General features: G+C 43.1%; 1 protein-coding gene across 1 annotated transcript in view; it reads right to left on the bottom strand.

Annotated features, from left to right (window-relative positions):
* Positions 1-21,505, bottom strand: part of PARN (poly(A)-specific ribonuclease) — a 201,257-nt gene that overhangs the window by 106,953 nt on the left and 72,799 nt on the right. The window contains 3 exon segments of the mRNA XM_030211049.1: positions 5,405-5,474; positions 5,559-5,669; positions 17,687-17,762. Of these exon segments, the coding sequence (XP_030066909.1) occupies positions 5,405-5,474; positions 5,559-5,669; positions 17,687-17,762 (257 nt within the window).

Genomic DNA, 21,505 nt, shown 5'->3' on the forward strand with positions numbered 1-21,505 from the left:
CTTGTCCTCGGAGAACAGATTTTATACTGTTTATCCAAGAAAAAAGTAGTGAATTTTCCTAAGTCCATCTTAATAATGGCTTATGGCAAGACTATTTATAATAATGTGTGCAGTTCTGAAGACCACACCCAGAGGTTGGCTACCCTAAAATGGTCAGTGGTCTTCAAAAGGTTATGGGGGACATCGAAAAGAGAAGTGTGATGAAGAGATAGGATATTTTAATACCTCCAAGGTATAAATGCACAAGGGGCAGTGGATGGAATCTGTGGAGGTTTGGGAGGGCAATGCAACATCATGGAGAATCTCATACAACTTTTTAAGAGAGCAAGAAGCAAAGGTCATAGTGAGGAACAAGCATTTAGTTTTCCCCACCTCACAGTTTGTAAACCCTGGAGTAAAGGAAAATAACAAAAAGAGGGTATTTTGTGTTCATGAAAAGATATTCAGCATGGTACAACTGGCACTTGAGAAGCTTAAGGCCAGAGTGAAAATCAGGGCACATACTCAGTTTATGTGCAAGAACTGAGCGTTCACAGGGTGCTGGTGCTGGCTGCCAAGTTTGGTTGAGGGAAGTTATGGTGAGCTCCTAATGTCTTCAGCTGGTGAGGCATGGGGATTCCCACCAGCTACGGCATGACAATCGTGCCCATCCAATCCTCCCCCTTGGCCCACCCTTAATATTTTATCTGGCTATGCCACTGCTATTAATCTGTACAGATCTAAGTAACAAACACAAGATTGTCATACTCCATGAAGCTTATAGTCTACTCCTAAATTTTATTTAAAAAAAAGGGGGGGGGGGGGGGAGTTAGAGAATATGGAAAATACAGTGGAATTCAGTTTTGCAATGTTTGCTGCAAGAGTGCAAGCACAGGAGTGGGGCAGTATAATAAAATACTGATTAGTATGTTTGCTGCAGGAGTGCAAGCACTAGAGAGGGGTAGTGTAATAAAATGATACTGATTAGTACTGCCAATAATCAAGACTTCTACTTCTAATTTGCCATTAGTACTTAATAGAACACTGCTAGGGAGCCAAGATAAACAAGAAAACGCATTTACTGCCATTATCAAGCCTGAAGCAAGTCTAACATTAGACATCTCAGATCAATAAAGCTTCATATTAAGAGGTAACTGCACAAGCTCCATCTTAATCTGTTAGTACTGTTAGAAGCACACACATTTCATCAATGCTTCAATTTTGATTTCATTTCCCTAGTGATAACGGAAAAACACCTAGACTCCAGTTAAATCTCTGCCCTAGGACTACAAGGTTCAATTTTTTTTCTTATTAGAATACTTTTGATCTGTGTGAAGCTTGGGCAGATCTTTTCCAGTTTAGCAGGCACTAGGACAGATGGACGCACATGAGTTTTAAAGAAAATAAATGAAGCCATGTAGAAAACACAGTGGTTACTGACCTATTTAAAAAATAAAAATAAAAAAAAGAGCTATATCTTTTGTGGAAAAAAGAAAAATAAAAACATTCTGGGGCTGATATTCAGACTGTAGGAGGCTGCCCGGGTAACTCCTACGGTTATTATTTTGTCCAAAATGTTCAATGCAGGCCATTTCCAATGACCGGCATTGAATATCTAGTTTAATTTTTGGCTTCTATGAACTTGGCTGGCTGAATCAAAATTCAGTGCTGCCCAGCAAGTTCATAGCAGCCAAAGATACGCCTGCTATTTACATGGTGGATTTGGCCAAAAAAAAAAAAAAAGCTGGCCAATGTTTGAATAGTCACGACATAGTTAACTGTGAATATTCAGCGGAGATAGCCGGCTACCTCCTACTAAATTTTTTTTTTTTTTTGTTACATTTGTACCCCGCGCTTTCCCACTCATGGCAGACTCAATGCGGCTTACATAGGGCAATGGAGGGTTAAGCGACTTGCCCAGAGTCACAAGGAGCTGCCTGTGCCTGAAGTGGGAATCAAACTCAGTTCCTCAGTTCCCCAGGACCAAAGTCCACCACCCTAACCACTAGGCCACTCCTCCACTCCGAGTGGGGTGTTAAAAAATGACCAGCCACGGGTGTCAACTACCCTAGGTGTGCCACTGTTGAATACCACTTTTCTAAAGGGGCTTTTAAGAAAAAAAGGGGCCCTTTTATTGAAACTTAACTTGCACTAATGGATATTAGCTTGCGCTAAGTGCCATGTGGATGTAGGTATAAAATAGGTTGAACAGCTTTTAGCGTGCACTGTCCACTAGTATGCACTAAGCTTTAATAAAAGGACCCCTATATGATTTTTCACCCATTAGATTCAACTCCGCAATAAATTCCCCAAACCTATCACTGATATCTTAATTGTACATCACGTCATAAATAAAATGCAAAAGGTTTTCAATGATTCCATTACATTATTCTGCAATATATTCAAAGTATACAGGAAAAATAATTATTTCAGATCAAAATTCAATAGGAGGATCTGATATATGTGCTAGAGAATCTAACTCCTTAAAACAAGGAACAGACTGGCATTTCTAGTGTGCATTCATGAGCATGCATTTGGTTTGAAATTCGTGGAAAATCACTTGTATGCATGTGTACTTATAAATTAACACAAGCACCATCAATTCGTATGCTTAAAAACGTTCCTGTGTGCATACAATGCATGCATGCCCAAAACTGAAATGTGTCAAATACACCAAAAATGCCTTAAAAAAATAAAAGAACATTCGTTTGAAAAAACTATGACTCAAATGTGGGGGGGGGGTTCCCCCACTACATACACCCCTACTCAGCATCACTGCATAGTAAGCCCTACTTCCGGACTGAAAGGTACAGAACCTGGTGCCTATTGTTGCTTAGACTATTTGACCAAAGAAAGGGAATTAAGGAAGAACGTCAAAGGGCTGAAAAAAGCAGAGAAACAGAACAGGACAAAAACACTCCACATCAACTTAAGTATCAAATAGCAGGTAGTCCCAAGGAGGAGATATCTATCAATGTGACATATACATATATACACATACACATACAGTCATGCTCTTACATTGTACAGTTCACTGACCCCTGACAAAGGCATAGTACTGAAATTTGGCCAAGTCGGGTCATTTCTCAATAAATTTGAATGTGGTGAACCTTTGATAGTCTTCTTCTCTGGACTACCTAGTTTCTAAAAACAAGACTGCAGTGTGGATCTCCTGATTGCAAGTATTGTAAGTAGGAAAGATATTTTAAAAGTTGGCCACATTTTTTTTTTACTACTTATGCTCAGTAAGGCAATATCTAAAGACCTGAACATTTCATTGGGCCCCAGTAAAGCTTCCTTGGTGAAGCAGTCAGGCTGCTCCGAGGAAAATGTTTTAGAGACTTTCCCAAATTTCCAGTGTCTTCTTCATGCAAGTATGTACTGGGAAACTCACATCATGCCATCAATATTTCCACCCTGATCTCTACCACTAAAGTGGTACAGGGAGCAGGAGACAGAGCCAAGGCAGGCAGTATAACAGGACAGTCCATATGAATTTGTCAGTATGGCTGAAAAGTAAAGGCTGCAATTGTTTTGGACAAGCAGTTTCCTTCCAGCACAATTAGAACCAGCCTCTAGTAGGCTAGGTGCCATGAGCCCCCACTCACAACTATTTTGTGGTCTTTCCCATCTTTTACAGACTTCACAGATCAGCCCAGCCACTTAACTATGACACTCATTATCCAAAAGCCATAGCTACAGTTTGTTACTAACCTGGATCTTAGCCTGACAAGAAGCCCATTATCCAAGACATCTAGACACAAACTTTTCCTTGAAAAACACAGACTCCTGATCCTTTGTGAACAGACTGGAACCAGGCCTTGGTTTAATACTGAATTTAAGCTGGTGCACACTGATTGAGAGCCTGACAGAAGCTAGTCCCTTGTGAAGCTTCATTTTCCCTATTAAATTACCACACCAGTGAAGTTAACAGACTACATCATATCTGGTTTGAACACATTAATAAAAAAATAAGGTTTTGTTTTACTTTTATATTGCTGTTTGGCTGCATTTGTGGAGGCTTTGTTCCCAACCCTTCCTTATTCTTGCTATCGTAACGTAATATTTCATGTCTACTTTCAGAAACCAAATCCTTCATCTAGCAGAACTGAAACAAGGATTGAAGTCCAACCTAATGCTTCAGCGCCACCTAGCTGCTTTTTTACCCATGCCTCATTCCAGCCTGTGAAGTGAGCAATGACCTGCCAGAGAAAAATTAGAAATGGAAAAATACCCTGGCCACATGGCTCATGCTGTAGCGCTGCTGATGACTTGGACCGAGTGCACTACACAGGCAGAGTATAGCCTCCCAGTTAAGAAAGGAAAGTAGCTCCTTGTGACTTTGGGCAAGTCACTTAACCCTCCATTGCCCCATGTAAGCCGCATTGAGCCTGCCATGAGTGGGAAAGCGCAAAGGTACAAATGTAACAAAAATAAAATAGATACTAATGGAGATTCTACATGGAATGTTGCTACTATTGGAGATTCTACATGGAATGTTGCTATTCCACTAGCAACATTCCATCTAGAAGGCTGCGCAGCCTTCTGTTTCTGTGAGTCTGACATCCTGCACGTACGTGCAGGATGTCAGACTCACAGAAACAGAAGCGTGCGCAGCCTTCTACATGGAATGTTGCTAGTGGAATAGCAACATTCCATGTAGAATCTCAAATAGTAGCAACAGCGGAGGAGTGGCCTAGTGGTTAGGGTGGTGGACTTTGGTCCTGGGGAACTGAGGAACTGAGTTTGATTCCCATTTCAGGCACAGAAAGCTCCTTGTGACTCTGGGCAAATCACTTAACCCTCCATTGCCCCATGTAAGCCGCATTGAGCCTGCCATGAGTGGGAAAGCACGGGGTACAAATGTAACAAAAATAAAATAGATACTATTGGAGATTCTACATGGAATGTTGCTATTCCACTAGCAACATTCCATGTAGAAGGCTGCGCAGGCTTCTATTTCTGTGAGTCTGACATCCTGCACGTACGTGCAGGACGTCAGACTCACAGAAGCAGAAGCCTGCGCGGCCACATTGGTGATCTGCAAGGGCCGACTTCTACATGGAATGTTGGAATAGCAACATTCCATGTAGAATCTCAAATAGTAGCAACAGTGGAGGAGTGGCCTAGTGGTTAGGGTGGTGGACTTTGGTCCTGGGGAACTGAGTTCGATTCCCACTTCAGGCACAAGCAGCTCCTTGTGACTCTGGGCAAGTCACTTAACCCTCCATTGCCCCATGTAAGCCGCATTGAGCCTGCCATGAGTGGGAAAGCGCAGGGTACAAATGTAACAAAAAAAAAAAAAAGTAGCTGATGCTGTTGTGGCAGCCGCTAGTGGTTGCAGTATTAAACAAGCAATATGTGTTTAATCATGACAATTCTCACAACATATTTGTGCTAATCAGCACTTTCAAAAACTACTTACTTGTTATAAAAAGGTTCAATGAGTTTTGATCGAGCAGAAACATTGAGCTTGGGAGGGTTGAGGAAGGAACCTGTTGAGCAAAAATAGGAGAAGTCAGAACATAGGGTTCAGGCTCAAATACCTAAAACTAGGAGATTTAGACTCAGTTGAGTACCTAGGAAGTTTGCCATGGAGATGAAGCAGAGTCCTGTGATGTATGCATCGTAGCCCGCTTCATGAAGCTGTTCAGAAGCCGTGTCATAACTTGGAAACTCTTCTGCACTTTCTGAAGGGAATAAAAAATTATTCCTGGACAAAATATAAAAGCAGTACTACACTAAGCAACACCCAAATGTTGTCAATGTTAGTATAAATGATCCAATCTAACATCTAGAAGGAGGAGCTGAAACAGTAGTCCACTATTCTCCAACTTTTAACCCCATTTGAGCAGCTTTCTCAATGTGCTTTCCTAAAAGCCAGGTTCCAAAGTTAAGCAGTCAATTACCCAGGCAAGTAAGAAGTGACTCTTCTATCCAAACTGAGGCTGGTTTACAGAGGGCTCTCTGATGTGACAGCAACCCAAGTGCAGGATTATTAGAGGTTTTGCCACTCTGGGAAACAGGTGCCCAAATACCAGCAGCTTCACTGCTTGCTCTAGATGTTCCTTGCAAAGAGGCCCTCTTCAGGTTCATGAACATTAAAACAAATGCAATCCAGCATGGAGAGTAGTGTCACTAGCCCACATAACCAACTCTCTTGACATTTGGCACCATTTACTATTTTCAGTAGCAACATCAACCCCTGAGCCTACACACAATTAGTACTTTAAAGAGCATGCCAACTTTTTTTTATTGAACTGTGCAGATGGGTTATTTAAAGACAGTCAATTTTATTAGGTTAAACTAATTAAGCATTACCTACTGCCCAAGAGAATATAGTATTGATGCATGTTTCTTCATCTGCTAAAGCTGGCAAACTGTTAAGCAGTATCTATAGCACTTTCCTGTTTAGCAGCTGTACCCTCCTATATGCCATTGCATATTAAAAAGAAGAAACTGAAAATGTCTACAGGCAAGGTCACACATGCTTGTAACAGATTCATCTTTTCAGAAACCTAAATTTTCAAGTACCTACGAAGCTCAAGTTACAACTTTCCAAGAGTCAGACTTTGGCCAGTCTGTTTTTCAACTCACATACCAATACAGTGTGGTACGTTCAAGTCCCTCATTGTCTCAATTAGAATCAGTCTTGCAGGTCTCAATGTATCAGGATAGCATTCCCTGAAATCCAGGGCTGGCCTAAATCTCTTGGAACTGGGAAATTTGGCAGCTGTAAAACCAGGAATGCACTTGTGTTTTGTGCTAGGGTGTCAACATATGCACAATGGAAATCTCAAATTACAGTCACCTCCCACTCGTGCCTAATGCAAAACATTATATTACATCAATGGAGACTGAAGTTACAAGCAAAAAAATGTATATTTTCAAGCAGAATGGCCTGCCGAGTGTAGTTATAACCACAGTCCCAGTTTGCTATGGTCACAGCAACTGCTAAAAAATTTATTTTGTGCTGCAAAATGCCATCAGAATGGACTGCTGTGGCAAACCAAAACCTACCACCACTTCATCTGCTGATTGCTAAGGCTGCAGTACCCTCTCACTGCCAACACAAAATCTCTGGTGTCTTGTAAGGTTAGGCTGAAGCCACTGCATGCAATATGGAAACTAAAAGAAAATTAACAGATGTCACTGAGTCACACAATAAAGAAAATTTTGGTCTTATCTACTAATTTTCTTTCCTAGAGTCCAACCAAACCAATTCAAAATGATTGCACTATGGCAAACAGCCAGCAGATGGAGACAGATCCAAGGACCAAGAGCTCTGCCATATAAGGCACCGTGCAGCCACAGCTCTCTGGTATTCCTGTAACAAAGCAAATGTGGAGTACTCAAACAGCCCCTTATCGAAGATTTGGGGAAAAGAATACAGGGCTGCGGAGCACAGCTGCTGCCTCAAGAAAAAGTCAAAGAGCTTCTGAATCCTCCCCAAAGGCTACCCAAGACAACAGACCAATTCTGAACACTGACATGGAACCCCCTTTGTCCACCTATAGGGCTGGGCCTCTGATCTGGTCGGACTTGAGGGAAGAAAATTAGCAGTTAAAGTCCAAAATGTTTCACTCCTTGTCCTAATCAGACATTCCAGAAGGCATGAGATGTACCAAAACAGCCCTTACTTCAGGTGAGGAGCTACTCCTTCCAACAAAAACCTTTGGCTCCAAAACTCCACCTCCTCTCTAGCTTGCACATTTAGTCTGTAAAGCTTGGCAAAGGCGTGCAAAGCAGCTGTACAAACATCTCAAAGAAAGACAGACTGACTTAGCCCCAAGTAGGTGCCATCCCCTTGGTCGAATGTGCTTTAAGACTTTGGGGCACTGCCTCACCTTTGAGAAGGTAGAGTGAAGCAATTGTTTTCTTCAACCAATGGTCACTTTTGTGGCTGCCTCTTCTTTCTTGGTTCCACCAAATTCAGTCTGAGGAGGACAAGGCCTGTAATCTTGAAATTCTTCTAGAGAAGTAAATTGCTAACGAAACACCAACTTCAAGGTGAGATCCTTAAAGGATGTTTTCTCCTACCCACCTAATCCAGTGCAAAACATACTCTAGACATGTAATCATCACACACCATTGCCAGCAGCCCCAAACCAGCCACCAAGAGCCTGTCTGAACAGAGGTTCACTTTTATGATCTTGTATAATCTTCAGAGCCATATTGACTTCTACTGGGATGGTTGTCTTCTTGATGACCTGTTACCAAGGTGTCCACATTTGTTGACTTCAACCTTTTCTTCTTCTCTGAAGCAGAGAATAAAGTTTACCCACAGCTCTTACCACATAAAGGCCAGCTTTGGAGTAGCCCACACTGCTATATAGGCTTAAATTGCTTGATGAACTGGAAATGCTCTGATGGGCTTACAAATATGAGATCCCCAGAGGCTCCTGACTGAAGGCTTCCCAATAAAAAGTTTCTAACACCTGCAAGATCATTCCTGGGTGCTCTTCCCTCCAGAAGAGATGTTTCCATGTTAAAGGTCATCATCTGCCACAAGAGTTCTCCTTTCTCCGAAGGATGAACCAAAGAGGTTTTTCTGGCTACACCACTCAGCATACTCCAATGGCTTATACTAATATCCCCAGAAGCAACCAAGAGGACCTCAGTATCCTTCAACGAGGCCATTCATCTTTTCTTTTTTTGCATGAAAAGAAGCATATACAGTGGGGGAAATAAGTATTTGATCCCTTGCTGATTTTGTAAGTTTGCCCACTGACAAAGACATGAGCAGCCCATAATTGAAGGGTAGGTTATTGGTAACAGTGAGAGATAGCACATCACAAATTAAATCCGGAAAATCACATTGTGGAAAGTATATGAATTTATTTGCATTCTGCAGAGGGAAATAAGTATTTGATCCCTCTGGCAAACAAGACCTAATACTTGGTGGCAAAACCCTTGTTGGCAAGCACAGCGGTCAGACGTCTTCTGTAGTTGATGATGAGGTTTGCACACATGTCAGGAGGAATTTTGGTCCACTCCTCTTTGCAGATCATCTCTAAATCATTAAGAGTTCTGGGCTGTCGCTTGGCAACTCGCAGCTTCAGCTCCCTCCATAAGTTTTCAATGGGATTAAGGTCTGGTGACTGGCTAGGCCACTCCATGACCCTAATGTGCTTCTACCTGAGCCACTCCTTTGTTGCCTTGGCTGTATGTTTTGGGTCATTGTCGTGCTGGAAGACCCAGCCACGACCCATTTTTAAGGCCCTGGCGGAGGGAAGGAGGTTGTCACTCAGAATTGTACGGTACATGGCCCCATCCATTCTCCCATTGATGCGGTGAAGTAGTCCTGTGCCCTTAGCAGAGAAACACCCCCAAAACATAACATTTCCACCTCCATGCTTGACAGTGGGGACGGTGTTCTTTGGGTCATAGGCAGCATTTCTCTTCCTCCAAACACGGCGAGTTGAGTTCATGCCAAAGAGCTCAATTTTTGTCTCATCTGACCACAGCACCTTCTCCCAATCACTCTCGGCATCATCCAAGTGTTCACTGGCAAACTTCAGACGGGCCGTCACATGTGCCTTCCGGAGCAGGGGGACCTTGCGGGCACTGCAGGATTGCAATCCGTTATGTCGTAATGTGTTACCAATGGTTTTCGTGGTGACAGTGGTCCCAGCTGCCTTGAGATCATTGACAAGTTCCCCCCTTGTAGTTGTAGGCTGATTTCTAACCTTCCTCATGATCAAGGATACCCCACGAGGTGAGATTTTGCGTGGAGCCCCAGATCTTTGTCGATTGACAGTCATTTTGTACTTCTTCCATTTTCTTACTATGGCACCAACAGTTGTCTCCTTCTCGCCCAGCGTCTTACTGATGGTTTTGTAGCCCATTCCAGCCTTGTGCAGGTGTATGATCTTGTCCCTGACATCCTTAGACAGCTCCCTGCTCTTGGCCATTTTGTAGAGGTTAGAGTCTGACTGATTCACTGAGTCTGTGGACAGGTGTCTTTCATACAGGTGACCATTGCCGACAGCTGTCTGTCATGCAGGTAACGAGTTGATTTGGAGCATCTACCTGGTCTGTAGGGGCCAGATCTCTTACTGGTTGGTGGGGGATCAAATACTTATTTCCCTCTGCAGAATGCAAATAAATTCATATACTTTCCACAATGTGATTTTCCGGATTTAATTTGTGATGTGCTATCTCTCACTGTTACCAATAACCTACCCTTCAATTATGGGCTGCTCATGTCTTTGTCAGTGGGCAAACTTACAAAATCAGCAAGGGATCAAATACTTATTTCCCCCACTGTATAGGCTTGGACTGCTCCCCAAGCCCTCAATTTGCTGGACTCCCCTGAAACTGAGGCCTTTGTGGAAAAGGACAAACTACAGGAATATTCACAGACCTGTTACTGTTCACTTGCACACCTCTGTCCTCTGTACACCTGAATAGCCAGGAAGAGAGTGAATGAAGGAGACCTCGTCCAAGGTTTAGGATAGCAAAGACACTGCACCTCTAGTTCAGTCATCTCATCAGGAAATGGCCATCTCTTCCACTATTTTTCATGCTGTTGTGTTATTTTCTTCCAAGGGGGTAGAAGATGCCTGCTTCCACAAGTCACCCCCTCTGAGTTCTCAGGAGCTGGAAAGGACTGCTATTGATGAGCTGTAGGGTTCCCATAAAAGGTACTGAACCCCACAACATGAGTAACTCTTTACTACCTCTGAAGGTGCTTCCATCTCATCGTGACTCTCCTTGGCCACACTCTTTCCGAAGTGCGTCATTTCATTGTGGCTCTGACATCAGGCTGCACTATTAAACAGCCATGCTGCTCCCAGCATGGAAGAACCGGAAGCAGGAACCTGTGCTAATTAATCCCAATGGCATCAAGCTGCTATGGCATGGGAAGGACACAGAATCCTCTAGGTAATCCTCGAGGTACAGATGCCCTAGATCAGGGATCCTCAAATCCAGTCCTCAAGATCCACAACCCAGCCGGCATACAATGGAAGCAGGGAATTAGAGGGTGACCAACGTTCAGTTTAGGACAAAACAAACCGCTATCAAAAGTTATCACCTGGTTTCGTCCGAACCCGGAAACTAAAGTTTGATTGTGTGAATGTGAACCAATGAAGTCTACTCAGGATTATCAGAGCTTGCAGTCAGCAGCCCTCTGTTAAACCCACAGGAGATTACCCTCCAGTCCCAGGAACTGCAAGCACAAGCTGATAAATGGGAGAGATGTTTTTAACAAGGACTTCACAACAAGCATGACACATTTAGGTTCCCAAGTCAATGCAGATAGAAGTTAAAAATCCTCTGACACAGGACGTTTGTGAGAACGTGGGGGAAAAAAAAAAAAAAAAACATTACCAGCTTTTTATGCTTACCCAAACTGCACAAAACAAGAAAAAGTAATGTTCAAATGTTTCCCGTTTTGTATTTAGTTATAAACTTGATTAAGGAAAAGCACAATATAAATTCTTCCTAAAACAGGGTAAAGGAGTCTCGACATTGGTTGACACTGTACATTATACCAGACTGATGCACAATCCAGAATAAAAAAGCCCACTGATGTTACTGAATGCGAGGACTATATGCTCTGAAAAATTACAATCAAGAGCTATACCACTACTTGTGCTTGAAAACAATCGTCAGAATCCTCTCTCAAAGAATCTAAATACTGCATGTCACAAGTTTTATTAAAACACTGCTTCTTCATTATAGAAGCTCTTTAGAACCACCAAAACAATATCCAAGCTAGAATATATCAAACATATAAATGGCAAGTGACCGACTCACCTGCAAATGCGCAGTAGAGACTTCATTCTCTGTCCCGTCCTCGCGTCAAGATGTGATGACGTCAGAGGGCAGAACAGAGAGGAAAACGGAGTCGGACTGTTGGACGCTGCCGCTGGAGCCTGGAAACGAACATCGCGCGCACCAACCTCCACCCTCCCCCCCCCCATCCCCGCCACCGCTCCCGCCCCCCTCTGTATCGGGCCCCCTGCACTGACCTGACAGTGCCTCTCACCTCCGTGTGGAAGCGCTGCAGGCAGCAGCAGAGCGATCTGCTGCTGCCTGCAGCGCTTCCACATGGAGGTGAGAGGCGCTGTCAGGTTAGTGCAGGGGGCTTGGCACGGAGGGGGGAGGGAGCGGCGGTGGCAAGGAGGGTAGCTGGAAATCTCGACTGTTTTAACGGGCTTAACGGCTAGTAATAATATAAATAACGGGAGACCATATTTTACCGCCAAGCAAAAAAATCTCCACACATATGGACCTCAGCTAATGGAAACAAAGCTACAGTGCTTTTTACAAAGGCTGGCTTTGCACCATATTTGGAGTGACAGCTGATGTATCTCCACAGAGAGGCTAATTCCTAAGCAGCTTATCCCAAATGAAGATATTAAAATTCCTGCTAAACTTTTGTATCAAAAAAGCATTTATTTGGAAGCACTCTATTTACTATATAAACTACTACCGTGTTTCCCCGAAAATAAGACACTGTCTTATATTAATTTTTGCCCCCCAAAATGCGCTAGGTCTTATTTTCAGGGGCTGTCTTATTTTTCGGGGAAACATCGGGGTTGGATCGGGGTTGGCCCGCTCGTCCTCCATTGCTCCCGGAACTAACCTTAAACGCCTCCTTTCACCTTTGCCGCAACAGGGCAAGCCACTCCTTCCTTCCGTGTCCCGCCCTCGTCTGACGTAACGTCCGTGAGGGTGGGGCACGGAAGGAAGGAGAGGTCTGCCCTGCTGCTGCTTGCTGCGAACAGGGCCGTGCCAAGGGTCTCCGGCGCCCCCCTGCAGACTACCAGTTGGCCCCCCCCCCCGCACCTGGCTCCAAGGCAGTGATTCCCCTCTCTCCCCTGCCCTCCCGCTCCCATGTAGGAACTGCCCGCCCTCTTCTCCCCCCCAAGATCCCGTTCCTTTTTTTTTTGACATAGAAGAAGGCGGGGCAGTGAGCAGCGAACAAGGGAAGGCTAGAGACGTCGGGACTGGGAGCGCCGCCTCCTTCACTGATGCTGCGCTGCCGGAGGAAGGTAAATTTAAAAGAAAAAAAAAGGAAGGGATCTTGGGGGGGGAGAAGAGGGCGGGCAGTTCCTACATGGGAGCGGGAGGGCAGGGTAAGCACGCAGTGGCGGCGCCCCCCTGCGGCGCTTACCCCGCTTACCGCATCGGCACGGCCCTGGCTGCGAAGGTGAAAGGAGGCGTTTAAGGTTAGTGCCGGGAGCGACGGAGGGTGGGTGGAAGGGGGCCTGGCGACCTCAGGGGGGGGGGGGGCCGGGGGCTGCCTTGTCCGGCTCTCGGCGGCCCTGCTTTCAAACAAAAATTTGCTAGGTCTTACTTTCGGGGGAGGCCTTATATCTACCAATTCAGGAAAACCTCTACTAGTTCTTATTTTCGGGGGATGTCTTACTTTCGGGGAAACAGGGTATGTAAAAACATAACTGCATTATTGCAATTGCATTACAGGAAAAAAAAGGCAAAGCGTAGCTCCCCCCCCCCCCCCAGACTACCTTACAATCCCTTGCGGTCTAGCGGTATAGTCGACAGGAGTGATCCCCAGTCGCTTTTGCCCATGTCAGCTCTATTCTCAAAATGGCTGCTGTAACCTCCTGCAGCAGTCTTGCAAGATTGTCATTTGAGGTCAAAGCAGCCATTTTGAGAGCGGAGCCAGCATGGGCAGTAGCAACTGGGCATCACTCCTGCCCTGACCAGACCTCTAGACTGCCACCGGGGGGGGGGGGGGGGGCGGTGTCACCTACAGGGGGTAGGGGGTAAGGCAACCCCTGTTCGGAGGAGGAGTGGGAGGGGAGACAGACACAAAACTGGACAATGCACAAGTTTTCAGCTTCCAGCAAAAACATGATCAGTTTCGGCTGAAACAATGGCCATGGCCTTTTGACCAAAATCAGGCAGAAAAAAAAAAGATTTGGGACCAGTTTCGGCACAGTAGCCGAAACTCAGTTGGCCTCTACAATGAACACAAATGAATCTCATACATATTCATTGTGGAAATCCTGAAAACCAAACTGGGTTGTGGACTTGAGGACCCCTGCCCTAGATTCTTCTCCACCCACCTAAACTCAACCAGGTGACCAGTTCTCCAACTGAGCCTAGGAGCAATCTCACCAGCCTAGTCCTCTGCTGCACAGAATGTCCATCACCATCTGCTAGAGACAGAATACTGGTGAGCTATGGCTGCATATTTCTTCTTAAAAGGCAGAGCTCACAGCTCTTAGGCCTCTATCTGCTGGCTACTACTACTTAACATTTCTAGAGCGCTACTAGGGTTACGCAGCGCTGTACAATTTAACAAAGAGAGACAGTCCCTGCTCAAAGAGCTTACAATCTAATAGACAAGTGAACGGTCGGTCCGATAGGGGCAGTCAAATAGGGGCAGTCTGGATTCACCGAACCGTAAGGGTTAGGTGCCGAAAGCAGCATTGAAGAGGTGGGTTTTAAGCAAAGACTTGAAGTCGGGCAGGGAGGGGGTTTGGCATAAGGGTTCAGGAAGGTTGTTCCAAGCATAGGGTGAGGCGAGGCAGAATGAGCGGAGCCTGGAGTTGGCGGTGGTGGAGAAGGGTACTGAGAGGAGGGATTTATCCTGTGAACGGAGGTTACGGGCGGAAACGTAAGGGGAGATGAGGGTAGAAAGATAGTGAGGGGCAGCAGACTGAGTGCATTTGTAGGTAAGAAGGAGAAGCTTGAATTGAATGCAGTATCTGAATAACCCATGTATTAGGAAGAAAGGAAGCTCAGAATAGCAAAATCTGGTACCTTTTCCACATCTGTGCTTACTTAGTGACATTTCACCCATTTTTCCTTTTCCTACAGGTCTCAGCTTAACTATTTGTGTGTACTCTATTCTCCTCACAGAAAACAAGCAATTAGGCATTTTAAATTCTGTTCTCATTCAGTGTCAGACATCATAGGTGCCAGTTCTGTGGGTGAAGTGTGGGCTGAGCACTCCCCTCCATTGTACCTTGTGCTGCATTTAGCACCCACAATCATTCTGAAAAGCTGGCTCCTATGCCTGGTATAAATGAGTTAAGTACCTGGAGTCTTCAAAAAAGGGGTAAAAAAAAACCTTTAATCATGTGTTTAGAGGAACATGTCTTTGAACGGACCCGACACGGTCCGTGTTTCGGCGCTGAGCGCCTGCTTCAGGGGTCGCAAAATGTAGCAGAGTACGTACGGCTGTATTATAACAATCAGTACGTCTGATGGAAGCAATATGCTGCGACGCTGTGTTGTCCCGTTAAGCGAAAATATCGCATAAGATCAAGCGGAGAGATGCTCTCATAAACAAACTCCTCTAGTAGCGATAATACGCTGAAACCTTCTGCTCAGTGTGCTGCTGCGGCTAGGAAAGCGAATAGAATGTTGGGTATTATTAGGAAAGGTAAGGAAAACAGGTGTGAGGATGTTATAATGCCGTTGTATCGCTCTATGGTGCGACCGCACCTTGAGTATTGTGTTCAATTCTGGTTGCCGTATCTCAAGAAAGATATAGCTGAATTGGAAAAGGTGCAGCGAAGGGCGACTAAAATGATAGCAGGGATGGGACGACTTCCCTATGAAGAAAGACTAAGGAGGCTAGGGCTTTTCAGCTTGGAGAAGAGACAGCTGAAGGGAGACATGATAGAGGTATATAAGATGTTAAGTGGAGTGGAACAGGTGGATGTGAAGTGTCTGTTCACGCTTTCAAAGAATACTAGGACTAGGGGACATGCGATGAAACTACAGTGTAGTAAATTTAAAACAAATCGGAGAAAAGTTTTCTTCACCCAACGCATAATTAAACTCTGGAATTCGTTGCCGGAGAACATGGTGAAGGTGGTTAGCTTAGAGTTTAAAAAGGGGTTAGACGGTTTCCTAAAGGACAAGTCCATAAACCACTACTAAATGGACTTGGGAAAAATCCACAATTCCAGGAATAACATGTATAGAATGTTTGTACATTTGGGAAGCTTGCCAGGTGCCCTTGGCCTGGATTGGCCGCTGTCATGGACAGGATGCTGGGCTCGATGGACCCTTGGTCTTTTCCAAGTGTGGCATTACTTATGTACTTATATTTAAAAAAATGTTAAGACAGATACTACAGATTTTATTGAAAGCTTTTAATGTAATACTCTCCAAATTGGCTTAGCTGAGTTTTCAGGGCTCATTCTACTGGAAGAGAAATGGATTTAACAAAATGCCATCATAGTTGATTTCCTACTAAAGAACAAACTGAACATCCTGTCCATTTCAGAAGAAAAAATTAACTTTCTAGTCATTTGTTTCTGGCTAGTAAAAGTTAGCCTAATTACCAATTTTGTTTTAAATGCCCTTTGTTAGCTGACATTTTATTGCTGCCCGGAAATATTCATCTGGTATAAATCATGTTTACTCCCAGGAGTCAAGCAGGCTTATATTTTAGGCTTATTTCAATCCTGCCATTAAGACTGGGGCTATACCAAATATTTGTATTTGATTCGTCCCTGTATAGTGCCCCGAATACATTATTCATATTCAGCCAAATAGTGACAAATTAAAATACGAATACTCCAGGGCTCTACTGTGCTAAATCTTACTGAAAAACACTTGATTTCACATTGCTTATTTTATTATTTATTATGTTACGTTCCATGTCCATTATTCTTATTTGGCCAAATAATTTTCATTATTTGTATTCGGCAAATAGCAAAATATGGAATCTGGTACAGCTCTAATTAAAACATATCTAATACCACATCAGAAAAGACCTAGGCAATAGAATAAAGACTTCTAGAACTTTTTTTTTTTGACAAAACAGAAACATCTAGCGTGTGCTACTAGTTTTTACATGTTTTAGTTTTTCTCTACCACTTCCTCTTGATCTCAGTGTGTCTCATTTCTACCCTGCTGGAAAAAAAATGAAATTTATGGACTCTAATCACACTCCCTTTAAGAAACAGCTTTGTAGTTAATTACTGCAGGAATAAGATCAGATGAAAAATCCTAAAGCTAATCTAGTAGGACTGGTAGCGCTATAGAAATGATTTGTAGCAGTAGTGGCTCAGTGGGAGCACAATGTGCATTCCCATGCAGAGTACCCAAGTTTCTTCTCTGGGAGGGCCAGGGATGTTTTCAAGGCAAGCTCTACCATTGCTCAGGGACACTTAGCAGCTAGACTCCAATACCACAGCCCTGTGATTTCATGACCCTTGCCCAAGGACTACCACTATGATGGCTAGCCTAAATCACAGGGATTAAATACCAAATGATATAAGGCTGGTGGCATTAGATCCCAGCCCCAATTCAGACTGAGCAAGAACTACAAACAGTTGGAAGATGTTACTGAGCAAAAAAGACCTTTAATTTATTAAATTATTCGTAATGGTGCTCCATTGAATCTGCCCTTGTGTCAGCCACCAAGGAAGCATAAGGTAGGGGAAAGGGGCATTAGTGGAGCTGTCAGCAGGGACTTCCTGCAGCCAGCCAGGCAGGGGATCTCACTCAACCAGCTACACTTCAGTTCCCAGTGCACTCCCCACACATGCCACAGCAGTACACTTAATTTAACATAGCAATTTTTTTTTTAAACGCCTAACAAAAACACAACTCTTTTTACCCACAGGCAAGCATTCATTTTTCTGGCGATAAAGACTATGGGTCACTGTAGAGAACCATTCAATAATTTCTGCTTGCACAGGCAATTCTGGATAGTTTCTTACCATTAAGGGTCTGTGGCAGAAGTGTTTAAATGCATACTTACCAACTTTAGGAGGTTTGAATGGTGTTTCTTTTAATCGCTTCTCCAGTTCTGCAAGGGATGTGTTGTTAATGATTTCCTAGAAACACGAGTACAGGGAGAATTATCCAGCTAAATCAATTATGGGACATCTGGATGTAGCATTATTTATAACTACCACCTTGAGGTATACAGTGTATACATCACGTCTAATCAAGGCTGATTACGGTTGTATATGAAAGGGTTAATATTCAAAGTGATTTAACTAGCCAGAAACGGCTCCAGGCTGCTTGCTCGGGACTATCCACTGATATTATGTGACACGTAACCAGTTAGTACCGCTGAATGTCACCACATGCCACTGAACTCAAAGCCAGGTATTCTGTGGATGATCTGTGAGCAGAGTCAGCACTTAACAGCTAAAGTTTAGCGGTTAAATATGACCACATAAAAGCCAGTCCTATCTTTAAGAGATCACCTATGCAGTTTAAGGGCTGAATACCTCACTTAAGCGCATAAGAGCCAGCCACAAACCCAGATATTCAATGCCTGTGCCAGACATGGCCTGACATTGAACATCCAGGAATAAAACCACTGCCAGCTGAATAACTACCCCAAAGTTAGTTTATGACATAAGAACCAGCGTTGCTACACTGGGACAGACCGAAAGTCCACCAAGCCCAGTATCCTGAACAGTGGCCAATCCAGTTCCCCAAGTCCATCTTAATAATGGGTTATTGACTATTCTTTTAGGAAATTATCCAAACCTTTTTTAAAACCTAAGTTAGTTAAGAGATTGGAATTACTACAAAATACATTTTGACAGAGTAAATGTGAGAAAGCTACTCCGTTACTGCATTATCTACATTGGCTTAATGTTAATTCTAGAATACAATTTAAGATAGTTTGTTTAATGAATAAATCGTTATATGGGGATAAATCTAAACAATTAATCCATTATCTTGAATTTTCATCATCCTTATGTACAGCTCAGAAGGAGCAATGCTTAAAGCTTAACTATGTTAGTTAGAAAGATACAGACAAAAATCTTCACAATTCTCTTGTGATTTAACAACTTTGAATAGCTTTGTGTCCTCGGCAAATTTAATTACTTCACTAGTTATTCCCATCGCTAGATCATTTAGAAATATGTTAAAAAGCAGCGTTCCCAGCACATTTAAGAGAAGTAGAATATATTGCAAATTTAAAGGAAACCAGTACAAGGTAAATATCATGTAAGTCTGTTATTACATTTTAAGTTTCTGCAGCAAATTTGCTTTAACTTTGAAGATTAAAGTAATTTTGTTGCAGAAATATTTCTGAAGTTGTTCAATGTTAGGTAACTTCTTTACTAATCTGCTTACACAGAAAACATGCTAAGCAATTTACAATCTAAACCACAAAAAAAAAAATCAAGCACATGCTTTTGACTATGTTGTAACATAGTAATATAGTAGATGACGGCAGAAAAAGACCTGCACGGTCCACCCAGTCTGCCCAACAAGATAAACTCACATGTGCCATTTTTTGTGTATACCTTACCTTCATTTGTACCTGTCTTTTTCAGGGCACAGACCGTATAAGTCTGCCCAGCACTATCCCCGCCTCCCACCACCGGCTCAGGCACAGACCGTCTAAGTCTGCCCAGCACTATCCCCGCCTCCACACCACCAGTCCCGCCTCCCAACAGTAAACAATGCAGCTATAAATCTGAAGACAAAGTTTTCGATAAGGTACCTTCACTTTCTCTATGGGATTTGTTTCACTCCTATTTAGAATTGTTGAAGTTTTTGAGAGTTCTTTAACCACATCTAAAGCTTTATGCTACTCTTAAATCAAAATATAAATCTGAGGATGAAGAGATCTCATCTAAAACAATTAGAAAACATCTGAGGGTACTTTAATCTGGGAGAACTGCCCCCTCCCCCTTGCCTGCAAGTCAAGGCCACTATTGTGGAGTTTGTATTAGATATAATCCAAGTCCTTAAAACTCCTCCATCAGGAAACTGTATCTATCTTTAAACTGGCATGTCCCTCATGTTTCCAGAACCACACAAATAAGAAAATTACTACTTATGAACTCCATGATTCAGAGATTGAAGACCAGCTTTTTCCTACAGTTCCCAACCAAATGTAAGGTGGTTTGGAGAGCACATAATATAATTTGTAAGAGTCACCAACTTGAAGATTTCATTATTTAACAACAGTTAGAGCCAAAGAGCTTCTTGCTCACTTCACCTATTAGTGTGTTTCTAGGTAGTTTTCTGTTTTTCACTAAATTACTGATTTTTACTATTGTATTTTCTATTTTCTTATTTATAAGATTTAAAAATTACAATCAAGCAATTTTAAGCTTGTTTAGCAAAGCACAACATATATAAAGAAAATTAACCTTAATTTAAGACAAATTTTATTTTGATAAAAAAAATCCACAAATCAGGGAATTACAATACACTTCACATGGAGGATACACAAATTAGGAGATAACTCTAGGACAAAGGAAATAAAAAGGACTCAAATGATCAGCAGGAGAATCTGAAGGTGATCAAAGCTATGGGGCCGGATGGGATACATCCCAGGATACTGAAGGCGCTCAGAGAGGTCCTGGCGGGACCTCTTAAAGATTTATTTAATAGATCTTTAGAGACGGGAGAGGTTCCGCGAGATTGGAGATGAGCGGATATATGGTGCCTCTTCACAAAGGGAAGAAGTGGAAAACTACAGACCAGTAAGTCTCACGTAGGTGATAGGAAAAATAATGGAGTTGCTGCTGAAAGAAAGGATAGTTAACTTTCTAGAAACCGACGGGTTACAGGACCCGAGGCAACATGGCTTTACCAAAGGAAAATCCTGCCAAACGAATCTTATTGACTTCTTTGACTAGGTGACCAAAGAACTGGATGAGGGACGTGCGCTAGATGTAATCTACTTGGATTTCAGCAAAGCCTTTGATACTGTCCCCCACAGAAGACTCGTGAATAAGCTGAAAGGGTTGAACTTAGGACCGAAAGTGGTGAACTGGATAAAACTGGTTGACCGACAGGTGGTAAATGGAATCCACTCGGAGGAAAGGAAGATGAGCAGTGGAGTTCCTCAGGGGTCGGTGCTGGGGCCTAGTCTGTTTAATATATTTGTGGGAGATATTGCTGAAGGGTTGGAAGGAAATGTGTGCCTTTTTGCAGATAACACGAAAATAGCCAATAGAGTGGATACCCTGGAGGGAGTAGAAATGATGAGAAGGGATCTCCAAACGTTAGAAGAATGGTCGAGGGTCTGGCAGTTAAAATTTAATGTAATGAAAATAATCTGGGAAACTGTAAATTGAAGGTTTCTCCTAATATTTAACAATAATCAAATGATAGAAACCTAATGTATGCCTTTACTAATTATCCCTAAAACCTAATGTGACTAGTAGTATGCAAAATAGCTAAATGTATAATATATTAAGTAGTGCTCAGAACTGGGTGCATAAGTTAAGCTATAGCGCAGGTTGTGATCATAACACCTCTACCTGCATCATAGCACCACATACCCTCCCTTCCTACCAAAAAATACTAACGAACAAAACAATTCAGGCACGCTGAAAAAAATACCAGTACTTAGCTTGGGAGTGCTGAGTGTCGCCAGGGTAGAGTACGCTGCACATACATGCCTCAACTCAGTTCATTGTTGCTTTCTTCTTTTTTCCTTTTTTCAGCTTGTGTCAAAGTGCAAAAAAGTGCTAAATCATAATAAGTGCTTCCACATAGAGGGGCATAATTGAACGAAAACGCCTATCTCCATGGGCGTTTATCTCCAAGAACGGGTCCGTGAAGGGGTGGACCGAACTGTATTTTGGGAAAA

Source organism: Microcaecilia unicolor, chromosome 8, assembly GCF_901765095.1.
Source record: "Microcaecilia unicolor chromosome 8, aMicUni1.1, whole genome shotgun sequence".
Classification (NCBI taxonomy): domain Eukaryota; kingdom Metazoa; phylum Chordata; class Amphibia; order Gymnophiona; family Siphonopidae; genus Microcaecilia; species Microcaecilia unicolor.